Genomic DNA, 22,901 nt, shown 5'->3' on the forward strand with positions numbered 1-22,901 from the left:
ATCTGGCTGCCATACTGGTTGGTTCGGAATCTCATCCCTCCCCCATTCTCAGTTCAGGAGGTTCACATGGGCCAAGCCCAAGTCCATGAGTGTGTCACCTTCCCCTGACCACGGAGATTGGCTGATGGATGGACACCTGAGCCAGTAGGGCTAGGGAGACAAAAGCAACTTTTGCCAGGACTTCTGGGAAAAGAATCGCTCTTTCCTACTGGATTTGAATGAAAAACTGTATGAAGTCACAACCGCCAAAAACCAGACTGCCACCAAGACGAGAACCTGGCTGAGAAGAGCACTCTCCCAGGAGGAGCTAGAAATGCAGAGAGAGGAACCAGATCCTGGTGACAATATTTGAGCCTGTGAATCAAGCCATACTTAGAGCTGGGTTTAACTCTTGACTGTCCAGTCACAGGAACCCATGAATACCCTTTGTCTATAAGCGTGTTGGGGCTGGGGTTTCTGTTATTTGCAGCTAAGAATCCCTCCCTGCCTAGGGTCCTGGTCCCAGCTCTGACCTCCTCAGGATCTGTGACTATCAAAAGGCCCCCAGTGCTCCCAAGACTTGCTAGGCTGAGGCTGCCCACCTCCCACTCACCTGGGTGGCCTGCAGGGCACTGACCAGACCAGGATGTGGGGGCTGTTTCCTGGCATCGATCACGACTGCCAGCCCCTGGGTTTTATCTTCAGGCCTGTGGGTGGTAAATAGAATTGGCAGTCTTGCTGGGTGAACCAGGGCCCACCAGGGCAAAGGACCTAGTGGGAGGTGAGGGAAACTGGCTGCTAGAAGCCTGGATATACAGGTAAACTCTTCAACCCACCAGGCAAAATTCCAGTGCCTCCTCCTGCCACTGACACATACCCACTTCCAGGAAGCCTTCCATGATTCTTCTGTAGGGAGAGTCCATTGCTCCCTCTTTGGTGCTCCCACAGCCCCCCGCACAGCCCTCTCTTACACCTAATAATCATAAACTATAAGCCTCTACCCCAGTTGCAGTAGGTGAGTCACCCAACCTTCATCCACCTTTTCTGTATGAGCAGAAGGCTCATTTTATTCAAGAATCCAATTCCTTCACTATAACCATGCCGCCCCCCGACTGTCTCCTGATTGGTTGAGGCCAACGTAGGTACCCAATTCCCCTGGTCAATGATTGGTTTAGATAGGAGCCATGTGACATTTTCTGGCCAATGAGATGTGTGGGAATTTTGCTGGGGCCTTCTGGGAAAGATATTCTCTCCTTTAAAAGTTCTTACAAAGAGATACAAGGAAGAGATCTAGAGTGACACATTTCTTATCACAGAGATATTTTGAATTAGAATTTGTTACTTGCAGCCAAAATATCCTCACTGGTTCACTGTGCGCTTTTCAGTGATTCCTTGAGGATCTTCCAAACTAGCCCAATGGTCAGGACTTGCTAAAATACTGATACCTCACTCCCACCCCCACTCCATCCCCCAAGAATTCTGTCCAGCAGGTAGGGAGGGGATGGAGCCAGGGAGTCTGTGGTCCCATGTGCCCTGGCCGTTCAGCCAGGTTGGAAAAACAACTCCCAACTGCCTTCAAGCCTTATAACCACTCAGTTGATGGACAAAACCAGAGAAGGCCAGTGTGGGGTGGAGGCCAGCATCCCCTGGGCAAGCTGTTTCACCTCTCTGGGGTTCATTTCCCATTCGTACAGGAGATAATTATTGTGCGGGTTTCTGGGGGCCGTGGTGCACGCTGATGGATTCATTACTGTGAGGTACTCAGGGGCTGCGCAGAGTAACGGGGATGTATGTGCCCGCTGTTACCCCATTCTAGGAGGGGAACCCCAGGCACAGGGTGGTGACCCGGCAGTGGGAGGAGGCTCTCGGAGGTGAGGCCAGGTCCCTGACTTTATGGCCCACACTGCGACTGCCTCTGGCTATGCCCACACTGGGAGGGAGGTTTGTGCCCACACTTGTCTCCAGCGCCAGCCTGGAGGCCCCCAGAGGTCAGGCCCGGATATGAGAGCGTCCGGGTCCCTAGCACAGCCCAGCATGAAGCCGGGCCCAGGGCAGGTGCCCAGCAATGGTGGTTCAAAGCAGGAGGGGAGAGGCAAGCCCAGCACGTGAGAACCCAGTGCATGGTTCACACGGCACCCCACTCCCACCTCTCGTGACCATGCTCAGTCCTCAGAGCCCACTTGGTCATCCCTTTCTTTTAGGTGAGCTTCAGAGAGGGGAGGTTACTACCCCCGTGTCACACAGCAAGTTGGTGGAATTCCAGCATTCTGTCTACCAAGCTGACCACTTGTGAGCACAGAAAAGGAGGGGGTCCCATCTCCCCCTCAGCTCAGAAAAGCCACTCCACCCTGGACAAGAGGAAGGAAAAAGTCTCAGTGGCCAGCAGGTGGCAGTGGTGGCTCTTGTGGGTTGGGGTCCTTGAAGAAGTTTCTAAAAGGTTCCATCAGTCCCTCTACCCTCTATGCCAGCTGCAGAACCTCTAGGTTGGGATCTATAGCCACAGTCCCAAGCAAACACCATTCTGGGACCACCCTGGCTGGAGGTTGGGACTCAGAGGAAAGATGGTGCCTCTTTCCACCCCCAGTCCAACAGGAAGTCTGAGAGGCAGAAGGGAGGGCCAGTGTTAGAATTCAGCCTGGTCACTCATCATTCACTCATTCTTTTGCTCTCTCACTCATTCATTCACTCACTCACCCTTTCCTTCATTTATTCAAGAAATAGTTATAATTAAGATGCCAGCTCAAAAATCACCTCCTCAAGGAAGCCTTCCCTGATTTCTCCATTGAACTAAGCCACCCCATCCTGCCCCATGCCCTATCCTGTAAGAGTGGCTCTCAAAGTCTGTCCCCAACCCAGCAGCATCAGTATCACCAGGAAGCGTGCTAGAAATTCACATTCTCAGGCCTTACCCAGGCCTACGGAATCCGAAACTCCAGGGAGGGGGCCCAGCTACCTGTTTTAACAGGGGTCCAGATGATCCTGATGCATGTCCAGTTTGCGAACATCCCTCTACAATAGCCCGCTGTTTTCTTCCTTCCTCACACTAACACCCTTGCAAGTTGCTTGCGACCGTCTGTTTCTTGCACACCGCCCACCTCCCCCAGCAGCCTGGGAACGCCCAGATGGTAGGGACCAGGTCTGTCCTGCTTTCCTGCAGCAGCAGGCTCAGCACTGGCTCTGGCAGCAGATGACTGGACAGAAGGCTATGGAGCCTCTCCATGTGGTACCTGGTCCCGGGCTCTGGGCTGGGAGGTCGAGGGGGGATGGAGGGGTCAGGCTGGCCCAACCCCTTACCTGGGGATGGTGCACAGGTAGGAGAACAGCTTGGCGACCTCTGAGGCCGTGCACCATGGCGCCTCCCAGAGGCCGTTGCTGGTCGACACCAGAAGCAGAGGCCGCCCCGCCCTGTCCCGGCCGCCTAGAGGAGAAAGTGCACATGTGAGTGCGGAGAGCTTTGGTGGAGTCCCCACCATGGGAACCTGCTCTGTGGCCTCCAGGCCTTTGCCCATACTGGTCCCTTTGCCTGGAATGCCTTTTCTCTCTTTCCCCTGTGAACTCTGAACTCCTATTCATACTTCAAGACCCTGCTCAAAAGCCACTTCCTCAGAAAAATCATCTCTGAAGCCTTCCTCCATGCAGAGGCCCCCTCACCCCCACTCTGGATCCCCTCTGAACTGGGCACCCTGGGAAGCAGAGCTTGCAGAATGAGCTTTGGGGTCACACAGACCAGGGTGTAAGTGCCAGCTCTGCACTGACTTGCTGTGTGTCCTTAGGCAAGTCCGTGTGTCTCTGAGCCTCCGTTCCCTCATCTGCTAAATGGGGGCGAAAACAATGTGGAGCTTTGGGGGTTATGTCACAGACTAAATGAAACAGTTTCTGAGAAGCACTTAACACAGGGCAAGGGGCTCATGAACAGCAGTTGTTACAATGATCCTTATCCCTTTGTCTCAGCCCCCAAGGGGTGAGTGTGCAGCTGTGGCCGCCAGCTCACTATTTATTCTTGCAGACTTCCAGCCGTGAGTTCTTCACAGACTATTTCCTGTTCCAGGAATCAGGGCTGGGTGCCCCCCTCTTCCCACAGGGGTCAAGAGTCTGAGACCAAGGGGGTCAGCACAGCCTGTGTACACTGTGGGGAAGAGGGAATACAGTAGGGGAAAGAGGCGCAGGTCTGTGGAATCTGGGCCCGTCCTGCACCCTGGGCTCAGAGCACTGCCCGCCAGGGTCCCTTCACTCAAGGCTGCCCTGAAGTGACAGCCACCTACTCCATGCAGGCACAACCCGCCACCATGGGTAGGTATGTTAGACCCTTTGTAGCTCATGACACCTTGGACAAACTTAGCCACCTTCACACGTGCTGCCTTACACAGGGGAGCAACCATCTAGAACATTCTTGCACATGTTTGAAAATGTGACATAATTTTAAAACTTAAAAATCCACATTTGCAAAGGAAGTTCCCATCGTGGCTCAGTGGTTAATGAACCTGAGGATCCATTAGGATGTGGGTTCAATTCCTGGCCTGGAGGTTCCTAGGTTAAGGATCCTGCGTTGCTGTGGCTGTGGCATAAGCCAGCAGCTGTAGCTCCAACTGGACCCCTAGCCTGGGAACTTCCATGTGCATGAGTGTGGCCCTAAAAAGAAAAAAAAAAAAAAACTACATTTGTATATGTATTTTTCTACTAAAATATATATATTAATACATTTGTATGTATACACAAGTATAGACGTGTTTGTGTGTATATACATATATTTAATATATATGCATATATGTTTATATCCTCTTGATAGCATGGGTTTGATTTTTCCTAACAGTCGTTTAGAAATCCCAGAAGGAAAACATTTTGTTGGGGGCCATATGGGAAATTTGAAAATGAGCCGGGTATTGAGGAATATTAGGAATTATTTCTAATTTTGTTAGGTGTGCTAAATGACACTGTGGTTATAGGGGAAATGTCCTCGTAGTTAACAGATGTGCATTGAAATATTTACAGGTAAAATATGAAGATGTGTAATTCACTTTAAAACACTTCTGAAAAAATAAACAAAGAGGAGGAGTTCCCACTGTGGCACAATGGGATCAGCAGCATCTCTGCAGCAGTAGGATGCAGGTTTGATCCCCAGCCCAGCACAGAAGGTTAAAGGATTCAGCATTGCCCCAGCTGTGGCATAGGTCAAAGCTGTGGCTTGGGTCTGATCCCTGGCCTGGGAACTTCAAATACTGTGGGGCAGCCAAAAATGGGAAAAAAAAAAAAAAAAGGATGAAATGTGGCCAAATGTTAAGATTTATTAAATCTCAGCAACAGCTATATGGATACTCATTATCCTATAGTCTCTACTTTTCTGTATGCTGGAAATTGTTTATCAAAAAAGTTTTTAAAAGGTAATAATTAAACCATGAAAAAAACTGCCTAACTTACAAAGTTAAAGATGTTTGTCCATAACCCATGGAAATCCTCTCAGAGACATAGGGGTCTTCAGGTCAGGAAATGCTATATTATGTCTCTGGAGCCATTTTATGGATGAGGAAACTGAGGCCTGGGGAGGGCAAGCCCTGCCCAGAACAGGGCTCTGGGCACAGATGCTGGCTGAGGGCACTGGAGGGATGGGCAGCTGTCCGCCTGAGCTGCCTTCACCTGGGAGGTCCCTTTGCCCCAGATGCTGCCAGGAACACCATCAGCAGCACCTCAGAGCCTGCCTGGAAGCTGCATGCTTCACTTTTGGGTTAGCAGTTTCAGGAGGAGATGGGGACAGCAGGTGGGGAGGTGGCGGGGGATGAGGGTGACCCAAAGCCACCAAACTGCCTTTCTGAGGCAGTCACTCCAAGTGTGCAGGGAAATGATACGCAGTTTAACTGGCAAGCAATCTAAAGCATTTTTTATATAAAAACGAGTGTGGGAGTTCTTTTGTGGCTCAGCGGGTTAAGAACCCCACATAGTATCCGTGAGGATGTGGGTTGGAATCCCGGCCTTGCTCAGCGGGTTAAGGATCCAACCTTGCCACAAGCCACGGTGCAGGTCGCAGATGCAGCTCAGATCTGGTGTTGCTGTGTCTGAGCTCTAGGCCGGCAGCTGCAGCTCTGATTCCACCCTTAGCCCAGAAACTTCCATATGCCACGAGGGCGGCCCTAAAAAGAAAAAAACAAAAAACAAACAAAACAAAAACCACCCCAAGTGTGAATATATTCTTAGGAAGAATACAAAATATCTAGACATTTTAAAGACAATGATTTTAAGGATACAGACAGAGCAACCAAGAGTTCAGGGTGACATTTCAACCCCTGGGACAAGATCGCTGATGGAGGCGGTCAAGGGAGGGAAAGGAAAGAAGGGCCACATGGAGAACATTCATTTGCTCAAGTAGTTTTTGAGCACTGACTCTGTGCTAGGCACGGTCCAGGCACTTGGGCCCCATCTGTCTATGATGGAAGCCAGACAAGTTACAAGAGAGTACAGTTGTGGAAAGAGTGACAGAGAGTTAAGTCCAGTCTGTTTCCTCTCCTCCTCTTATGCAAGGAGGAGCCTGAGGCTCAGAGAGGGCAAGTGATTCCTCCTAGGTCACACAGGGAGCTAGAGGTAGAGCTGGAACTAGAACGAGTATCTCCTGCCTCAAAGAACGGGGTCTTTGATGGATAAAACCTGAGCTCTTGGAACATGACAGCCCTAAAAGGATCAGGAGACTTTGTATGCAATTAATATGGGAACAAAGAGCAAAAGCTTCGACAAAGACAACCAAGAAGAGGACAAAATGACAGGAGCGTCACAATGACAGAGCAATGTCTCCGTGGACATGTCCTGCAGAGATTTAGAAGTCCACGAAGTAAAACAGAATTGCAGGACAATTAGTTCTAAGAAAGCACTGTGATTACTCTTGCTGCCAGAACTTTGCACATGCTATTCCCTCTGCCTGGAACACCATTCCCACCACTTTACATGCGTAACACCTACTCACACTCTATGACTGAACTTCACATTACTTCCCCCAGGAAGTCTTCCCCGACTTCTCCTTTACCCCAAGCCTGGGCCGGGGGCCGTATCTGTCCTCCCACAGCCTCCTGTATGCCCCAGGGTCACATTTTTTTCACACTGGATTGTAATCACCTATCCGAATAACCTGTTAAATTCTTCCCACCACTAGACTATTGACTTCCTGGGAGCAGGCTTGGTTCCCTGCCAAATCCTCAGTGCTAAGCCCAGGGCCTGGCACATAGCAGGTGCTCAATAAATATTTATTGCAAAGATGAATAAATATTAAAGGGAATGATAACACTGTCAGTCCTGGAGGATATTAAAGTCCCAACCAGACCCCCTCATCAGGCCAGACACCCACCCCCCAGAGGCTGTAAGTATTGGCTGTAAACTGGCTCACAGATGCCCCCTTGGCTGAAGAACTCCCTCTGCTGAACCGGATCACAGGCTCACCTGCACCCCCCATCCCAGGTCGGCCTGCAGTTGATGATGGACAGATCCAGGTGGACAAGGGGCCAGCAAACCCTGTCCCCCCCGCCGCACCTTAAGATGGACTCATCTCTGTGGTGCAATTCATGCTCCGGAGCCCCCCAGGGCATCAGGCCACATCCGGGCTTCACTCCTCCCCCGCCCCTCCCTGCTTCCCTCACTCCCCGTCCCCTGAGAGTAACCTTCAGGAAAATCACTTTCCCGCGTTCCCGTGGTGGCTCAGCTTGGTATCCATGAGGATGGGGGTTCAGTCTCTGGCCTCACTCAGTTGGGTTAAGCATCCAGCATTGCCATGAGCTGTGGCGTAGGTCGTAGATGGGGCTCGGATCCCAAGCGTCGCTGTGGCTGTGGTGTTGGCTGGCAGCTGCATCTTCAACTTGACCCCTAGCCTGGGAACTTCCATGTGCCGCAAGTGTGGCCCTAAAAAGTAGGATAGAATAGGTAGGGTAGGGTAGGATAGGATAGGATAGAATCGAATCAAATCACTTTCTCAAGGGTCCCTGTCTTAGGCTCTGCTTCTAGGAAACCTGGCCCAAGACAGCCATCTTGAAGACCTCACTGAAAGTAGGATGGATGAATTCCTAGAAATTGCTTTCATATCATCCAACTCCATCACTGGAAAGATGAAGCATCTGAGTCCCAGGGAGGCTTGGTCCAGAACACAGGCCTCCATGACTTTCCCTGCCTTCCCTACACCCACCAGCATCCGAGGATGCTCAGGCAGCCCCATCCCCACCTTCACAGCTCCCTCCTCTCCCCCTCCCCTCCAATCCGAGGACCTGGCAGGGATGCTATCCTGGAATGGAGGATCTCCACGCTCAGAGCCCCAATCCTGGGCTCAAACCCTGGTGGTTCCTCATCCAGAGCAGGGCTTTTTTCTGGACGGTCTGCAGAAGCCTCTGGGAAGCCAGTCTTTTCCTCTGTCAGTGGGTCTGAGTCAGCGTCTGGGCCAGATGTTTTGGTCTGAGTTGTTCCAGCTGGAAAAAAGCAGCAACAAAGGAAAGGGCGTTAAGCAGAAGATGAATTTTTTCCCCAGGGGAGATGTTTTCGCTTTCACATTCTGACTAATAACTATAGCTTCCAACATTGATCTCCTTCTGTGTGGCAGGCATTGTGCTAAGCTCCTTATGTCTGGTGCGTCTCTAGAACTCACAATAACTCTAGGAGGCAGGTGAGATCCCCATTGCACAGATTGAGAGAGAGAGAGATCCAGATTTAGAGGGGTTAAGCTACAGCTGCCAGCCCACACCACAGCCACAGCCACGTGGGATCCGAGCCGCATCTGTGACCTACAACACAGCCCATGGCAATGCTGGATCCAGAACCCACTCAGCAAGGCCAGGGATCAAACCCGCACCCTCGTGGATACTAGATAGGTTGGTAGCCTTCTGAGCCACGACGGGAAGTCCCAAGAGGGGTTAAGTTCTTGATCAAGGTCACCCAGCCAGTACATGGCCACGCTGGGGTGTAGACTCAGGCCATCTCCACATGGTCACAACACCTTGCTCAATTCCAGACCCATGAGACTTCAAGCTTCTTGACATGCCACCTTGTACTCTAAACCGCTGAGACTGCAGAGTCTCTGCACTGTCCCTGACAGCCGGTGCCACTCTGTCACCTGATCACATCCAGAGAACAGTTACCCCTCCAGCAGAGCCAGAGGGCATCTTACCTTTCCCCAAGCACCGGTCTCGGCTGGGTTTGGGAGAGTAGAGCGAACACAAGATCTTCCAGGGCCCATCGGGCTGGAGTGAGGCTTTCTCGGTGGGCACAGCAGCTTGCCTCAGCCCCTTTAAGAATGAGAATTTGGGCCGAGATGTGGGGGACCTGCAGGAGGAGGTGTTTTGACCTGGGCTGGTCACAGGCTTGGGAAGTCTCCCCCTTCCCTGTTTGGTCCTGTCTTCCATCCTGTTTTCAGGGGCTGGAGCAGGACAAGGAGAAGCCGGGCGCAGCCGGGGAGAGGATGCTTGTTTTGGTTTAGGCCTGAGCTGGACCATACTCTCTGGGTTACCCAGGAGTCTCTGTGTCTTGGTGGCAGCCGGCTCTTCTGAGACACCTGCCCCGAGGCCAGAGACACAATGCAGTGGGTTTACAAGGACGTGGAGGTAGGGGTCTTGGGGCTGGTGTTCTGAGTCTTGCGTGGGAACTTTATCATTAGGCTTTCTCCTCAAGCCCCAAACGCAGAGTTCTTCTTCCAAGCTTTCTGGCCTCTCACAAGCCCATTTTTCCAAGGAAGACCTCCCTTTAGCCCATGAGAGAGGCAGCATACTTTCACAGAAAGGGATCTCCTTAGTTCCAGCTAGCTCCTCCAGTGCCCCCAAAGGGTACCCATTGGATGTGCCCACCTCCTGAATGGGAGACCCTCCTCTGCTCTCCTGGGAAAAGTCCACGAGAGCCACATAATCTCCCTCCAAGTCCTGGCTGGTGACATCGTCCATCCTGAAGGCCACCTCCCCAGGCCCAGCTGGCTCCACTTTGATGAGTCCTGGGTACTTGTTCCCACGCGTCCTGCTCTTGCCCTTGGCCAAACTCCGGGTGAGCAGCACCTGGCTGCCTGGGGATCTGGCCTGGTGCAGCTCTTGAGAGCTGCTCAAATCCAGTGCCTCTAATTGAAGGGACCCCCAGGCTGGGGAGAGGACATTCTCTGTTTGGGGTCTGTCATCCACAAACTCTGGGCTGGCTATCTTGGTCCAGGGCACGGAGACTACCCCATCTTCTGAAGCTACCAAGCAATTGTGGAGGGGACCTCCTTCAAAGTCACTGTTGATGGCCTCCAGCCAGGCTTGGGTGAAAAGCATAGCATAGGCTGACATAGGAACAGGCTTCGTGTCCACTGTGCGGAGGTCCACAGAGAGGCACTTGATCATGATGCAAACGGATTGCTCCTCCTGGGGCTCAACTTGGAGGTAGAAGTCACCCTGGCGCAACAAGAGGGGATTGAGGGGTGCCAGGTGGACCACAACCTCATCTCGCAGGCACAATGGCCAGCCCTCATGCAGGAACAGGCAGTGTGAGTAGGGGGCCTGCAAAGAGAAAGGGGTGGCATCAGAGAATCCAGCCCTGAAAGCCCCACCCATGAGTTTGCTTCCTTCTCCACCTCCCCCCCCCCCAGAAAGAACCTTGAACAGGTCAGAGATGCAGATGAGACAAAAGAGGTGCTTAGGACACAGCATCCAGAGAGGACCTGCTATCAGCATCCTGTAAGTCACACAGCTCCAACGCAGGTGCCTAGGATGCAGCATCCAAGGAGGACCTACTCTCAGCATGCTGGAAGTCACACAGCCCCAAGAGAGGTGCCTAGGATGCGGCATCCAGGGAGGACCGACTCCTAGCATCCTGTAAGTCGCACAGCCCCGAGAGTGGGCGCCTCCTTAAAAGTCATGCCTTCGATGCCTCCTGCCTCACCCTAGTCCTGGTCCTGACCTTGAAAATACTTGCGAGCCTACTGGGCCAAGGAAGAAAAGCTCTGCGTGTCAGGCACTAGTTAGCAAGCACCTTTCAGCGCTGGCTCCTGCTGGCTCCCTTCTCCTCATCCATGAAAACGTCTCTCAAGCCCACTTAAACTAAACTCTCCACTTTTGGGTTCCAAGGTCTGACTCACTAATTTGTGCAAATTACTTAACTTCTTTGAGCCTCAACTTCCCTATTTGCAAATAAGAATAACAATACAGGAGTTCCGGTCGTGGTGCAGTGGTTAAGGAATCCGACTAGGAACTGTGAGGTTGCGGGTTGGGTCCCTGCCCTTGCTCAGTGAGTTAACGATCCGGCGTTGCGTGAGCTGTGGTGTAGGTCACAGACACGGCTCAGATCCCAAGTGGCTGTGGCTCTGGTGCTCTGGTGTAGGCCGGTGGCCACAGCTCTGATTTGACCCCTAGCCTGGGAACCTTCATATGCCGCGGGAGCAGCCCAAGAAATGGCAAAAAGACAAAAAAAAAAAGAAAAGAAAAGAAAAGAAAAAAGAATAACAATACATATTGGTATTATTTAGTTGCATGAGAATTAAGTGAAATTATAAATACATACATTTCAAATACATTGTTTTTTAAAAACGAATACAATGGGCAACATATAAAAAGCTGTTCAGCTATTACTTCCCTCTCCTTTTGACAATGTTGGCCTTTTGAGAAATGGCAGGATTTCCAGCTTTTTAAAAAAGTTATTTATTGCCTTTGTTTTGTTCTCTACTTTGTAGAGTGATTTCAGAGTGAAGTCGAGACACTACTAAGTGAGAAGTTAGGAAAGCTGATCTTGCCACTAACTTTGCTGGAAGGCCCTGAAAATTCATTCCACTGTTGTGGGTCTGAATGTCAGACCCAGAATATTTATCTGTTTATTATTTATTTACTTCCTATTAGTGGTTGACAACGCAGCAGGTGAGTCTCAATTGTGAAATTTTTTTTGAAGAGAAGGTTCCAGCAAGTCTCTGCAAAGGTAGACACAGCAAGTCATCCCAGGGCAGCCTCCACACAGTAACCCTGAGTTGAGCCATTCCATGAGACTGCCAGGGCTGTACAGGCCCAGTGTTCAACGGTGACACCATGTGGCAACAACAGAAACAACAGCTTGGCCAGAGGGACAACAGGTCTTTGCCCATCTGACTTTTGGAAGAGTCTGGTCTGATCCCTGCGGATTGAATAAGCCCCAGATAATCTCAGGTAATTTGGATGTGTATATGAGATACCTCCAGAGAGTGACACTGAACTTCCTGATAATTAAGCAAGTGTTTCCTGGAATTATTAATTGCATAAATAATGAGATCTGACCATACTTGCACCTACCACGTTGATAAATCAGTTCATTTCAGTTACACTATAGATCCACCTGTCTCTGGGACTCTTCATATCCATAAATCCCAGGAATCTCTGAGTTATACCACCCTTTTTCTTTTCTTCCTTTTTGGTCTTTTTGTCTTTCCAGGGCCACACCTGTGGCACATGGAGGTTCCCAGGCTAGGGGTCCAATCGGCACTGTAGCTGCCGCCTATGCCAGAACCACAACAACACAGGATCCAAACCGTGTCTGCAACCTACATCACAGTTCATGGCAACACCAGATCCTTAACCCACTGATCGAGGCCAGGGATCGAACCCACATCCTCATGGATGCTAGTCGGGTTCGTTAACTGCTGAGCCACGACCGGAATTCCCATACCTCCCTTTTCACATGGCCCTCTGCTATTTACAACATCCTTTCCCTCACCTCCTCAGTGAAGGAGACAAAATAGCCCAGCGGTATTTTGCAATAGCAAAGCACCACAGAAATGACAGTTACAATCCCTTTATGTGATTCAGAGTAACTCAGTGGTGCAAGCAGTTTGGGAATTATTATCCTCACTTTACAGATGAGAAAACTGAGGCTCACGGGGGTGAAAGAACTGCCTCACAGTCACACAGCTAAAAAGCAGCAAAGGCAGGACTTGTGCCTAGAGCTTCACTTTTAAAGTGGGCTATATTTGTCCCCAGGCCCCACTAGATTTCATTGATGGTGGCTGGCTGGCTAGTGCCAGTGGTTATAAATGCAGAATTGGAGGCTGGCACATTCTTTTTTTTTTTTTTCCCACTGTACAGTAAGGGGGTCAGGTTATCCTTACATGTATACATTACAATTACATTTTTCCCCCACCCTTTGTTCTGTTGCAACATGAGTATCTAGTTTTTTTGTCTTTTTAGGGCCACACCCGTGGCATATGGAGGTTCCCAGGCTAGGGGTAGAATTGGAGCTGCAGCTGCCAGCCTACACCACAGCCACAGCAGTGAGGGATCTGAGCCACGTCTGGGACCTACACCACAGCTCACGGCAACGCTGGATCCTTAACCCACTCAGCGAGGCCAGGAATCGAACCTGCATCCTCATGGGTTTGTTAACCACTGAGCCACGACGGGAGCTCCAAGGCTGGCACGTTCTTGTTTCAGAGGAAGAAAGGAGGCAGCGAGACGGTAACAGCCGGCAGCTAGTGAGCAATTCGCTCATGTCAGGCTCTGTGCTAAGCTGTGTTGATCATCTCGGTGAGGTGTCATTGACATTCCCACGTCCCACATAAGGAAACTGAAGCTCAAAGAGGTGATGTGGATCCCCCTCAATTTCGTAGTGAGGGAGTCTGCACTTGAACCTGGGGCTCCTGACCCCTGAGGGCACACATTAATCCCATGTTACTACCCCCTGCTCTGAGGTGACACAAATTCACTTATAATTACAATTAAAGTTACCAATAATTAAAAACAGAGAAACCAAACTGTTGTAACCCTTGCCCCTGGAAGAAACAGGGAAAGGGGCCCCACAAATGCAGTTTTAATGGCCAAATAAAGGGAGCAGCTGATTGTATAGCTCATCAGGGAGAAGAAGCAAGGATGGGGAAGGATATGGCTGAAATAATGTCAACATGGACATGGGGAAATTGGCTGTAGTGTGTCAATGAGAATCTTCCTTCTCCTGTAAGAACGGCGAATGTGTATGGAGCTATGTCTATGTGCCAGGTGCTGTTTTAAGTGCCTTAAACGAATGACCTGTTTCCTTTCAGTTCTATCCATCCCTAATTCCGGCACCTAAGCCTGAACTTTTAGCTGCTCCATTCAATTTCTTTCTATCCCTGAAATGATGCTCATGGTCCCCCCTCCTACTTTGTGCTCCTTATGTGCCAGGTCCCTGACAGGCATAAGCAACTCAGGAAAAGCTAGGAGGACCTAAGATGCTCTCAGTGATTCTTGAGGCTGGGGCAGCAGGGGTGGATATTGAATAACAGAAGAGCAGGGCGGAGTCAGCAACTCTGCGAAGGGTGTGGGCAAGTTCCAGCAGCAGCATCTAAGGATTCAGTCTCCAAAGTTCTCTCTCCACCCTTTTCTTAAAACAATCTTCACTTTCTGACCACAGAGGTAGGCATAGGGCTCAAGCCTGGCCAGTCCTGGTACTCCATGCTCCTAGGTGCAGTGATTGGTTCAGAGATGGACACAGGACCCACCTGGCCAATCCTGGTACCCCTTTCCCTGGCTGCAGTGATTGGTTCAGGGATGGACACAGGATCCAAGCTTAGCCAATCCTGGTACTCCATTCCTCTCACCACACTGATTGGTCCAAGCAGGGACTCAGGACTTAAGCCCAGCCAATCACAATCCTTCCTTGTGATTTTCTATCGGCATCTGATGGGAAAGAGTTCATTTTCCTCTCCAGGGTAGGAGTTGATCCCAGTGCTACCCTGGGCTTCACCCTCATGGGAACACTTAGCCTGTAAGAACGGCACTGGCAAGCAGTAGAAGCAGAGACAAGAGATAGAGTCCTCAAGAGGGTGGATGAGTGGATCAACTCAGGCCTGGGTCTGGACCACCCTTCCTGATCTGAGTTAGGATCTGTCATTTGCAGCCAGTGAGTCCTGCATAAAACACTTCCCACTTTGGCTCAGGAGAGGCCTCCCTGAGATCTGGGTTTGAAGGAGTCTCCAAGCAAGAGTCCTGATGCCACAAGGGCTTTGGTGGAAAGTCTGGGACCTTCTCTGCCATTTCCATAATGCTGCCCCACTTCAGCCAAGACAGTGTCAGTTGCCGGGGGCCCGGCAACCCACAAAGATGCTTTATCCAGGTCTCCCCACCTGCTAGTCAAGGTGCTTATAGCTTGACCCCTAGAGGTCAGAGGGTAAAGGGCCGAGGAACCTTCCTGTCCATTTGCAGGGCTGAAGTTTCTTTGTGGACAAGCAACGGTACCTGAACACCGTCCCACGTCTCCAGTTCTTGCTCTGAGACAGGACACACACCAACCCACTTCCTTCTCCGGTCACCTCCAGCCCCTGGCCTTCTGGGAGAACTCGCCCCTGGCCCCACGTCCCTTCCAACTTACACAGGCTGCTTCACGCACTTGTTCACACAGACGCTTGGCAGGGATCAGGAAATCCAGGAGGAAACTCAGCCCATCGCCCTGGAAGTCAGAATCCAGGAGACGGAACACCTGACCCAGGATGGTGGGAGCTGTGGCTTCAAAAGGGGGATAGAGGCCTGCCAGGGCGTGCTGGATGGCTGTGTCCAGGGATGGGGAGTCCTGTGGGTGACAGGAGGAGAGGATGAAAAGTGACAGTAGCAATGATAATAAGGATAATGGCCACTTCCTGACCTTCCTGGCGCCATATGACCAAGGCCTCTGCTAACTCTTCAACTTCCTCTGCTTCCCTCTCCCACTCACACACCCCCTCCAGTCCCACTGGTCTTCCTTCCTGTTCTTCAGACATACTAGGCACAATCCCACCTCAGGGCCTTTGCATGGGCTGTTGCTTCTGCCTAGACTACTCCTCCTTAAGACAACTTCATTCCCTCACCTCCTGCAGATCTTTGCCCAAATGTCATCTGCTGGTCCTAGGTGGAGTAGAGGAATGGGGGAAGGCATCCAGATCAGGGCCAGAGGGAAAGAGGAGGTCAGCATCCCCAAAACCTTCCACCTGGCTGGCCTGCAGACCTGCAGGTTGAAGCTGAGCCACCACTAAAGGCAAACCTGGATCAGGCAAGTGATTGCTGTTGTATACCACTCGTTTGGTGGGTTTGTTACACAGCAATAACTAACTGATACAAGTTGATGTGGTGGATATATGAGCCCCATATTCATCTATCCAGGATGTCTCCCCTAGAAGTTATTCGGCACAGACCATCACCACATAAACCCAACTCATACTTTCCTAAGTCGACTCCTCCCCTCCCCTGCCCTGCATCCCTACCTTAGTGATTGGCCCCACCATCCAGTCAGACTCCTGGGCCAGAAATCTGCTCATCATCCCGCCCCCTGCTCCTGCCTGCCCTGCCCACAAACAACCCTCAGCCACATTTATAGTCTCACCTCCAATAGCTCACCAACCCACTCCCTCTGCTCTGCTCCCCAGCCCTGTCCAGGCCCCCATCACCTCTCCCACTGAATCACCTCCTCACTGGTGTCCAGTCTCTAATCTCCCTTCTAGCCGCTTCTCCCCCAGGACCCCAAAGTGACCTTTCTCCAGTGCAAACCTGGCTTTGCCCATCTCCCACTCAAAACTGTATTCAATCACTTGGGATAGAACATGAGGGAAGATAACATGAGAAAAAGAATGTATACATATGTATGACTGGGTCCCTTTGCTGCACAGCAGAAATTGACAGAACTCTGTAAATCAATTATACTTCAAATTAAAAAGTTAAAATTTTTCAATTAAAAAAATAAAATTAATGATAGGTCATCCAGAATAAGTCATTAAATAAATAAACCAACTTTTCGGGGGGGGGGGGGCGGGTGGAACTTGCTCAAAGGTTCAGAAAGCACCGGCCTGCCCTCAAGCTGCACTGCTCTGCACAGGCTTCCATTGCAACGGCACATGCACCCTCTCCCTCACCTCCAGGGCTTCGCACATGCTGTTCCTTCCTCTGGGGAGGCCTTCCATGTCCATTCCCACCAGGCTAACTCCTCCTCCTGCAAGACCCAGGTCAGCTGTCATCTCTTCCAGGAGACTTTCTCAGACCTCCCACTGCCACCCCAGCTGGCGCAGGAGGCCACTTTTCTGGGTGCTCACGGTGGTTCCCACATTGCTTTTATCTCCCTTGTGGAGCCCGGGCTCCCTGACGACAGGAGAGATAAGCAGAACAATGCTCCCCCCTCCCAAAGCCCACCTCCTAATCTCTGGAACCTGTGACTATGTCCCCTTACCTGGCAAAGGAGGAATTAAGGTTGCAGATGGAATAAAAGTTGCCGATTGGCTGACCTTAAACTAGGGAGATTATTCTGGATTCTCCAAGAGGGCCCAATCCAATCACAAGGGTCCTTGCAAGCAGAAGAGAACACAGAAGAGGCAAGAGGCAGAAGGAAATGTGACCGTGGAAGAAGCAGCAGAGAGAGCCAAGGAATGCGGGCGGCTCCTAGAAGCTGGAAAAGGCAAACAGATTCTCACTGAGAGTCTCCAGAAAGAAAAAAAAAAAAAACCGCAGCCTGCCAACACCTTGATCCGAGCCCAGACAGAACCATGTTAGACTTTTTCTTCTTCTTCTTTTTTTTTTTTTTTCTTTTTTTCTTTTTAGGGCTGAACCTGCAGCATATGGAAATTTCCAGGCTAGGGGTCAAATCAGAGCTGCAGCTGCAGGCCTACACCACAGCCACAGCAACACCAGATCCGAGCCACATCTGCAATGTATGCTGCAGCTTGCAGCCACACCGGATCCTTAACCCACCCAGCAAGGCCAGGGATCAAAGCCACATCCTCATGGACACTATGTCAGGTTCTTAACACACTGAGCCACAATGGTAGCGCCCATAATTGCATTTTAAATGAAGATTCTTATGTCACCTTACTGGCAATGAGAATGCAGCAAGACTGCCCTGGTTCAAATTCTGGCTCTGTCGCTTAACTGGTCATGTGACCTAGCAAGTTACTTAACTCTCTCTGCCTCAATTTCCTCATGTGTAAAACTAGAGACTGGAATTGTACCCAGCTTAAAGAGCTGAGCGAGGGTGAGGGAGAGAATACACACAGATTCCCTAGCACTAAGAAAGGTGCTCTTTAAACAACAGTCGTCATTGCTGTAGTTATCACATCACTACTTTAAATGGAAAAATCAATGTCAATTGGCCTACGGAGAGGGTGTGGAGAAAAAGGAACCCTAGTACACTGTTGGTGGGATTGTAAATTGGTGCAACCACTGTGGACAGCAGTATGGAGATTCCTCAGAAAACTAAACATAGAACTACCATTTGATCCAGCAATCCCACTCCTGGGCATCTATCTAGAGAAAACCACAACTCGCAAAGACACATGTACTCCAATGTTCATTGCAGCACTATTTACAATAGCCAAGACATGGAAACAACCTAAATGTCCATCGACAGAGGAGTGGATCCAGAAGAGGTGGTACATATACACAATGGAATATTACTCAGCCATCAAAAGAACGAAATACCAGCATTTTTAGCAACATGGATGGACCTAGAAACTATCATGCTAAGTGAAGTCAGCCATACAATGAGACACCAACATCAAATGCTTTCACTGACATGTGGAATCTGAAAAAAGGACACAATGAACTTCCTTGCAGAACAGATGCTGACTCACAGACATTGAAAAACTTATGGTCTCCGGAGGAGACAGTTTGGGGGGTGGGGGGCTGTGCTTGGGCTGTGGGATGGAAATCCTGTGAAATTGGATTGTTATGATCATTATACAACTACAGATGTGATAAATTCATGTGAGTAATAAAAAAAATGAAAAAAAAGTCAATTGGCCTAAATAGAATATAACTGCAAAAATACACTAATAATGTATTGAATAGTTTTCATGCTATTTTATTTATTTAAATATATATTTTATATTGATTCATAAAATATTTACATATATTATTATAATAGCTATGTATATAGCTGAGGTAAGTATGTCCTTACATAAACACTATAAAATAACTACAGGGAGTTTCCATCATGGCTCAGCAGAAACAAATCCGACTAGTATACATGAGGATGCAGGTTTGGTCCTTAGCCTTGCTCAGTGGGTTAAGGATCTGGCATTGCCGTGAGCTGTGGTACAGGTCGCAGACGTGGCTTGGATCCTGCATTGCTGTGGCTGTGGCATAGGCCAGCAGCTGCAGCTTCGATTCAACCCCTAGCCTAGGAACTTTCATATGCCATGAGTATGGTCCTTAAAAAAAAAAAAAAGGCAAAATAAAATAACTACATATTTTTTTGGCCACACCCACGACATGTGGAAGTTCCAGGGCTGAGGACTGAACCCATGCCGCAGCGATGCCAATGCTGGCCCCTTAACCTGATGCACTACCAGACAACTCCAAAATGAACTGTTTTTAAACCAAGACATGGAAGCAACCTACGAGTTCACCAACAGATGAATGGATAAAGAAGATGTGGTATATTTATGCAATGTTACTTAGCTACAAAAAAAGAATGAAATAATGCTATTTGCAACAACATGGATGGACACAGAGATTATCATACAAAGTGAAGTCAGACAAAGAAAGACAACTATTATAATGATCTCTTTTACAGGTGGAGTCTAAAAAAAGAATTCAAACAAGTTCCCATTGTGGCTCAGTGGTTAATGAACCTGACTAGTATCCATGAAGACGCAGGTTCGATCCCTGACCTCGTTCAGTGGGTTAAGGATCTGGTGTTGTCATGTGTCTATTGTAGGTTGCAGACTCGGCTCGGATCCTGAGTTGCTGTGACTGTGGCTGTGGCGGGCAGCTGCATCTCCGATTTGGCCCCTAGCATGGGAACCTCCATGTGCCGCGGGTACCCTAAAAAGACAAAAAAAAAAATTACAAAGGAACTTATTTGCAAAACAGGAACACGGAGCTACCTCATATCTCAGTGGGTTAAGGATCAGGCATTTTCACTGCTGTGGCTCTGGTTACAGCTGTGGCACAGGTTTGATCCCTGGCCTGGGAAGTTCTGCAGGCTGAGGGCGCCGCCAAAAAAACACAACAGAAACAGACTTACAGACATAGAAAACAAATTTACGATTACCAAAGGGGCAAGTGGGGGAAGGGATAAATTAGGAGCATGGGATTAACAGATACACAGCGCTGTGTAGGAAATAGATAAGCAACAAGGATTTATTGTACAGCATAGGGAACTGTATTCAATATCTTGTAATAACCTATAATGGGAAGGTACCTAAAAAATTAATTACACACACACACACACACACACACACACACACACACAATTGAATCACTTTGCTGTATACCCAAAACTAACCCAATTTTGTAAACCAACCATACTTCAATAAAGTAAATTACTTTTAAAGAAAAACTAAATCATGAAAAAAAAAATACCGCCATTAAATTCCAGAGACATCTGGTGACCTCCCGAAAGTCATGTCTCTCTCCCTTTCTTCCAAAGGGAGACTGCTGCATTCTAGAAAGGTGTTCGAGACATCTTTTCACCAGAGGGAAGCTTTCTCCCTGGGTTCTCAGAAGATCAGAGGAAAGTTTGAAAGAGATCCACTCGCCATCGCCATGCGATTCCATGTTATTTAGTTCCAGTCTGTGACCACCTGTGGCTCAGCTGTGGTCTGCGCCCCAACCTCTGGGAAACGATGACGTGCCTCAGTTTCCCCATCTGAAAAGGGGGATTGTAATTCCCATGGTCCCTCGCTCGGATGACTATTCTGGAGATAGGAGGAGATAACGAATGTAGGAGGTCTTGGGAAAAATAAATATTGTTGCTGCTGTTGTCACCGTTATTAATTGTTATTTATGTTTACCCATCCTGTGGGACAAAGCTGAAGTCTCAGCCTCCGTGTGAAGATACCTTTCCCTTCCTGGTCCCTTCCTGAATCCAAGAGTCACTCCTGTAATCATAATTTCCAGGCACCTGCCATGCACCAGGTCCCCCACTCGCATTCTCTTGCTTGGCCACACAATCACCCTAGGGGCCAAGCCAGAACAGCCCATTTTGCAGATAAAGAAACGGAGGCTGGTCTGGCTCAAGATCAAAGAGTGCGGGAAAAAGCCAGAACCAAGCTCCCATCCAGGTCTGAGCGAGTCCAGTCCACCCTCACCCCCTGTTCCCTGGAGCCTAGTCTGCCTCGGGGCCACCAGCAGCCACTGGCCTTAGGGGAGGGCTTCCCAGCTGCCCATCCTGCACTAGGGCCCGAAGACACTGTTTACTTCTCAACAAACCAAGGCTCACAGCCCAGGCTGCCTTGGCTTTCGCAAACTGGCTCAGCTGGCCGCACACTGTAACCATAAAAGGGGCAGCCAGTAAAAAGAAAGAATGTTCCAGGTTAACAGGACTTGGAGCTCTTGGCCAGAGGAATTACCTGCTACAGGCCCGCATCCCAGCGGCTCAGAAGCTCTCCAAGTGCTGGGGGAAGCACATGGGGACTGGGTCCAGTCGGCTGCAGGGAGAAAAGCTGGCCACTCTCCACTCAGAATCAACCGGGCAGCCCAGCCCGGGACCACAGGAACCCAGACACCGTCAGCCAGACGTGGGCCCCTCAAAATGATTTCCGTGAAACTTAATCGACCTGTTTCTCTTCCTCCCCAGTGAGCTGGGGTTTTAACTGTTCCTTGGCAGGAGCTGAGGCAGTAGACAGCGTGACGCTGAGAAGGAAGAGGGTGTCAGGGGCCAGAGCCGGTCTGAGCCCCCTCGGCCCCCTCTCCTGCAACCCCCGGGCCAAGACGGAGCCCACCAAGGAGGCTGCCAGGACCAGACTGCAGGAATGGCGCCAGTATGATGCTCACAGACCCTCTGAACTGATCCACGGAACTTTGGACAGTGCCAAAGATCAGAGAAAAGTGACTGTTTCCAGCAGTCCTGTCTGGACACGGGAAGATTGAGAATATGGGTGTCTGTAAACTCGTTTCGATGTCTTTGCCATGAGCCTCTGCTATTACTGTCATCTTAGGTCTTATCTTTATGAAGTAAAAAAACACAAGTATAAAGTGGATGCATTGATGCATTTTTACCTCGGTGGGTACCCCTGGAACCACTATCCCAATTGCTATACAAGATTTCCACCACACCAGAAAGAGGCCCCCTCCCAGACCACGCCCCACGCCAGCGGTAACTACTCTTCTGACTATTGAAATTGTTTTAAAGAAAAATTCCTCAGCAGTATGACCGCCACTGTGCAAAAATATGTGGAAGCCAAGAGGCCATGAAATAAAGCGTTAACTGCAGTTACCCCTGAGGGCCGTGGAAGGGGTGGGGGGGGGCTTGTAAGTCACAGTTTTAATTTTCCTCATCGTTGCTGGATTTTCCAAACATTCTGGAAGCAGCCTTCTGTAGAGCTTTTATAACTGGGGGGTGGCGATATAAAAGTGCGATTGTGTGTGTGCGTTTTACGTCTGGTTCCCTTTTTAAATGGTCTCACCAGATGTTGTTCGTTGGGCCTTCTGAGATGGGGGCTGAATTCACCCAGATTTACCCACATACTCCAGCGGGCAAAGATGGTGGCATCACGCAGTATCAGCATCGCCCAGCTTGGGAAGGCAGAGGTGGAGGAAAGCTGACACGGGCAGTGTCCTAGGGTTTAACCCCTGCTCGCCCCCCGTGGCAGAAAAGCCTAGGGAAGGTGAGATTCCACCGTTGCCTCACCGGGTCATCTTGGCCTCAGTTTCCCCATCTGTAAAATGGGGACCTTGGCCTTATCCATCTCAAAGACCCTTCCAAGGGGGACCTTTCTAGAAGTCAAGGTACTATCAGATTCAGGAAGGTTTGGAGCTGGGATGTGGTTCCCAAATGGGATCAATTAGCCTTCAGTGGGTGAGAAGGTTTATAAAGATCTGTCTCATCCATCTTAGACTCAGGTCCAAGGAGGAGCTAAATCAGCAGCCACAGATGCAAATGCCTACAGCGGCCTGAGAGTTGATGCAGAAGACAGAATTGATCCAAGTGTGAGAAAATAACCCCACTAGCCCCTTGGTGAGTGGCCCCAGACAGTCAGCTTCAGCGTCAGGGGAGCCATAGGGAGTAGGGGGGCCTGGGATGCACACCCATCTCATCCAGCCAAGTGTTGCCTT

General features: G+C 49.9%; 1 protein-coding gene across 27 annotated transcripts in view; it reads right to left on the reverse strand.

Moving 5' to 3' along the window:
* KIAA1755 overlaps window positions 1–22,901 on the reverse strand; it is a 45,833-nt gene that overhangs the window by 17,277 nt on the left and 5,655 nt on the right. For 9 of the 27 annotated variants that reach the window (XR_014832019.1, XR_014832018.1, XR_014832015.1 and 6 more), the window contains exons 2-6: window positions 15,256–15,453; window positions 9,104–10,454; window positions 8,211–8,408; window positions 3,274–3,397; window positions 593–686 (exon numbers count right to left, since the gene is read on the reverse strand). Coding sequence is in view for 20 of the 27 variants with exons in the window: in XM_085003289.1 (XP_084859415.1) it covers window positions 593–686; window positions 3,274–3,397; window positions 8,211–8,408; window positions 9,104–10,454; window positions 15,256–15,453 (1,965 nt within the window). In the remaining 7 variants the exon portion in view is untranslated. Of the gene's footprint in view, window positions 1–592; window positions 687–3,273; window positions 4,579–5,179; window positions 7,353–8,210; window positions 8,409–9,103; window positions 10,455–15,255; window positions 15,454–16,765; window positions 16,863–17,076; window positions 17,293–22,901 lie in introns of those variants that run through there. The other 18 variants (XM_085003291.1, XM_085003290.1, XM_085003297.1 and 15 more) reach the window with 11 other exon arrangements.

The sequence above is a fragment of the Sus scrofa genome, chromosome 17, assembly GCF_054392235.1.
Source record: "Sus scrofa isolate SSC_HxYL_T2T_F1_AM1 chromosome 17, Sscrofa_HxYL_maternal_Yorkshire_Landrace_v2.0, whole genome shotgun sequence".
Lineage (NCBI taxonomy): Eukaryota > Metazoa > Chordata > Mammalia > Artiodactyla > Suidae > Sus > Sus scrofa.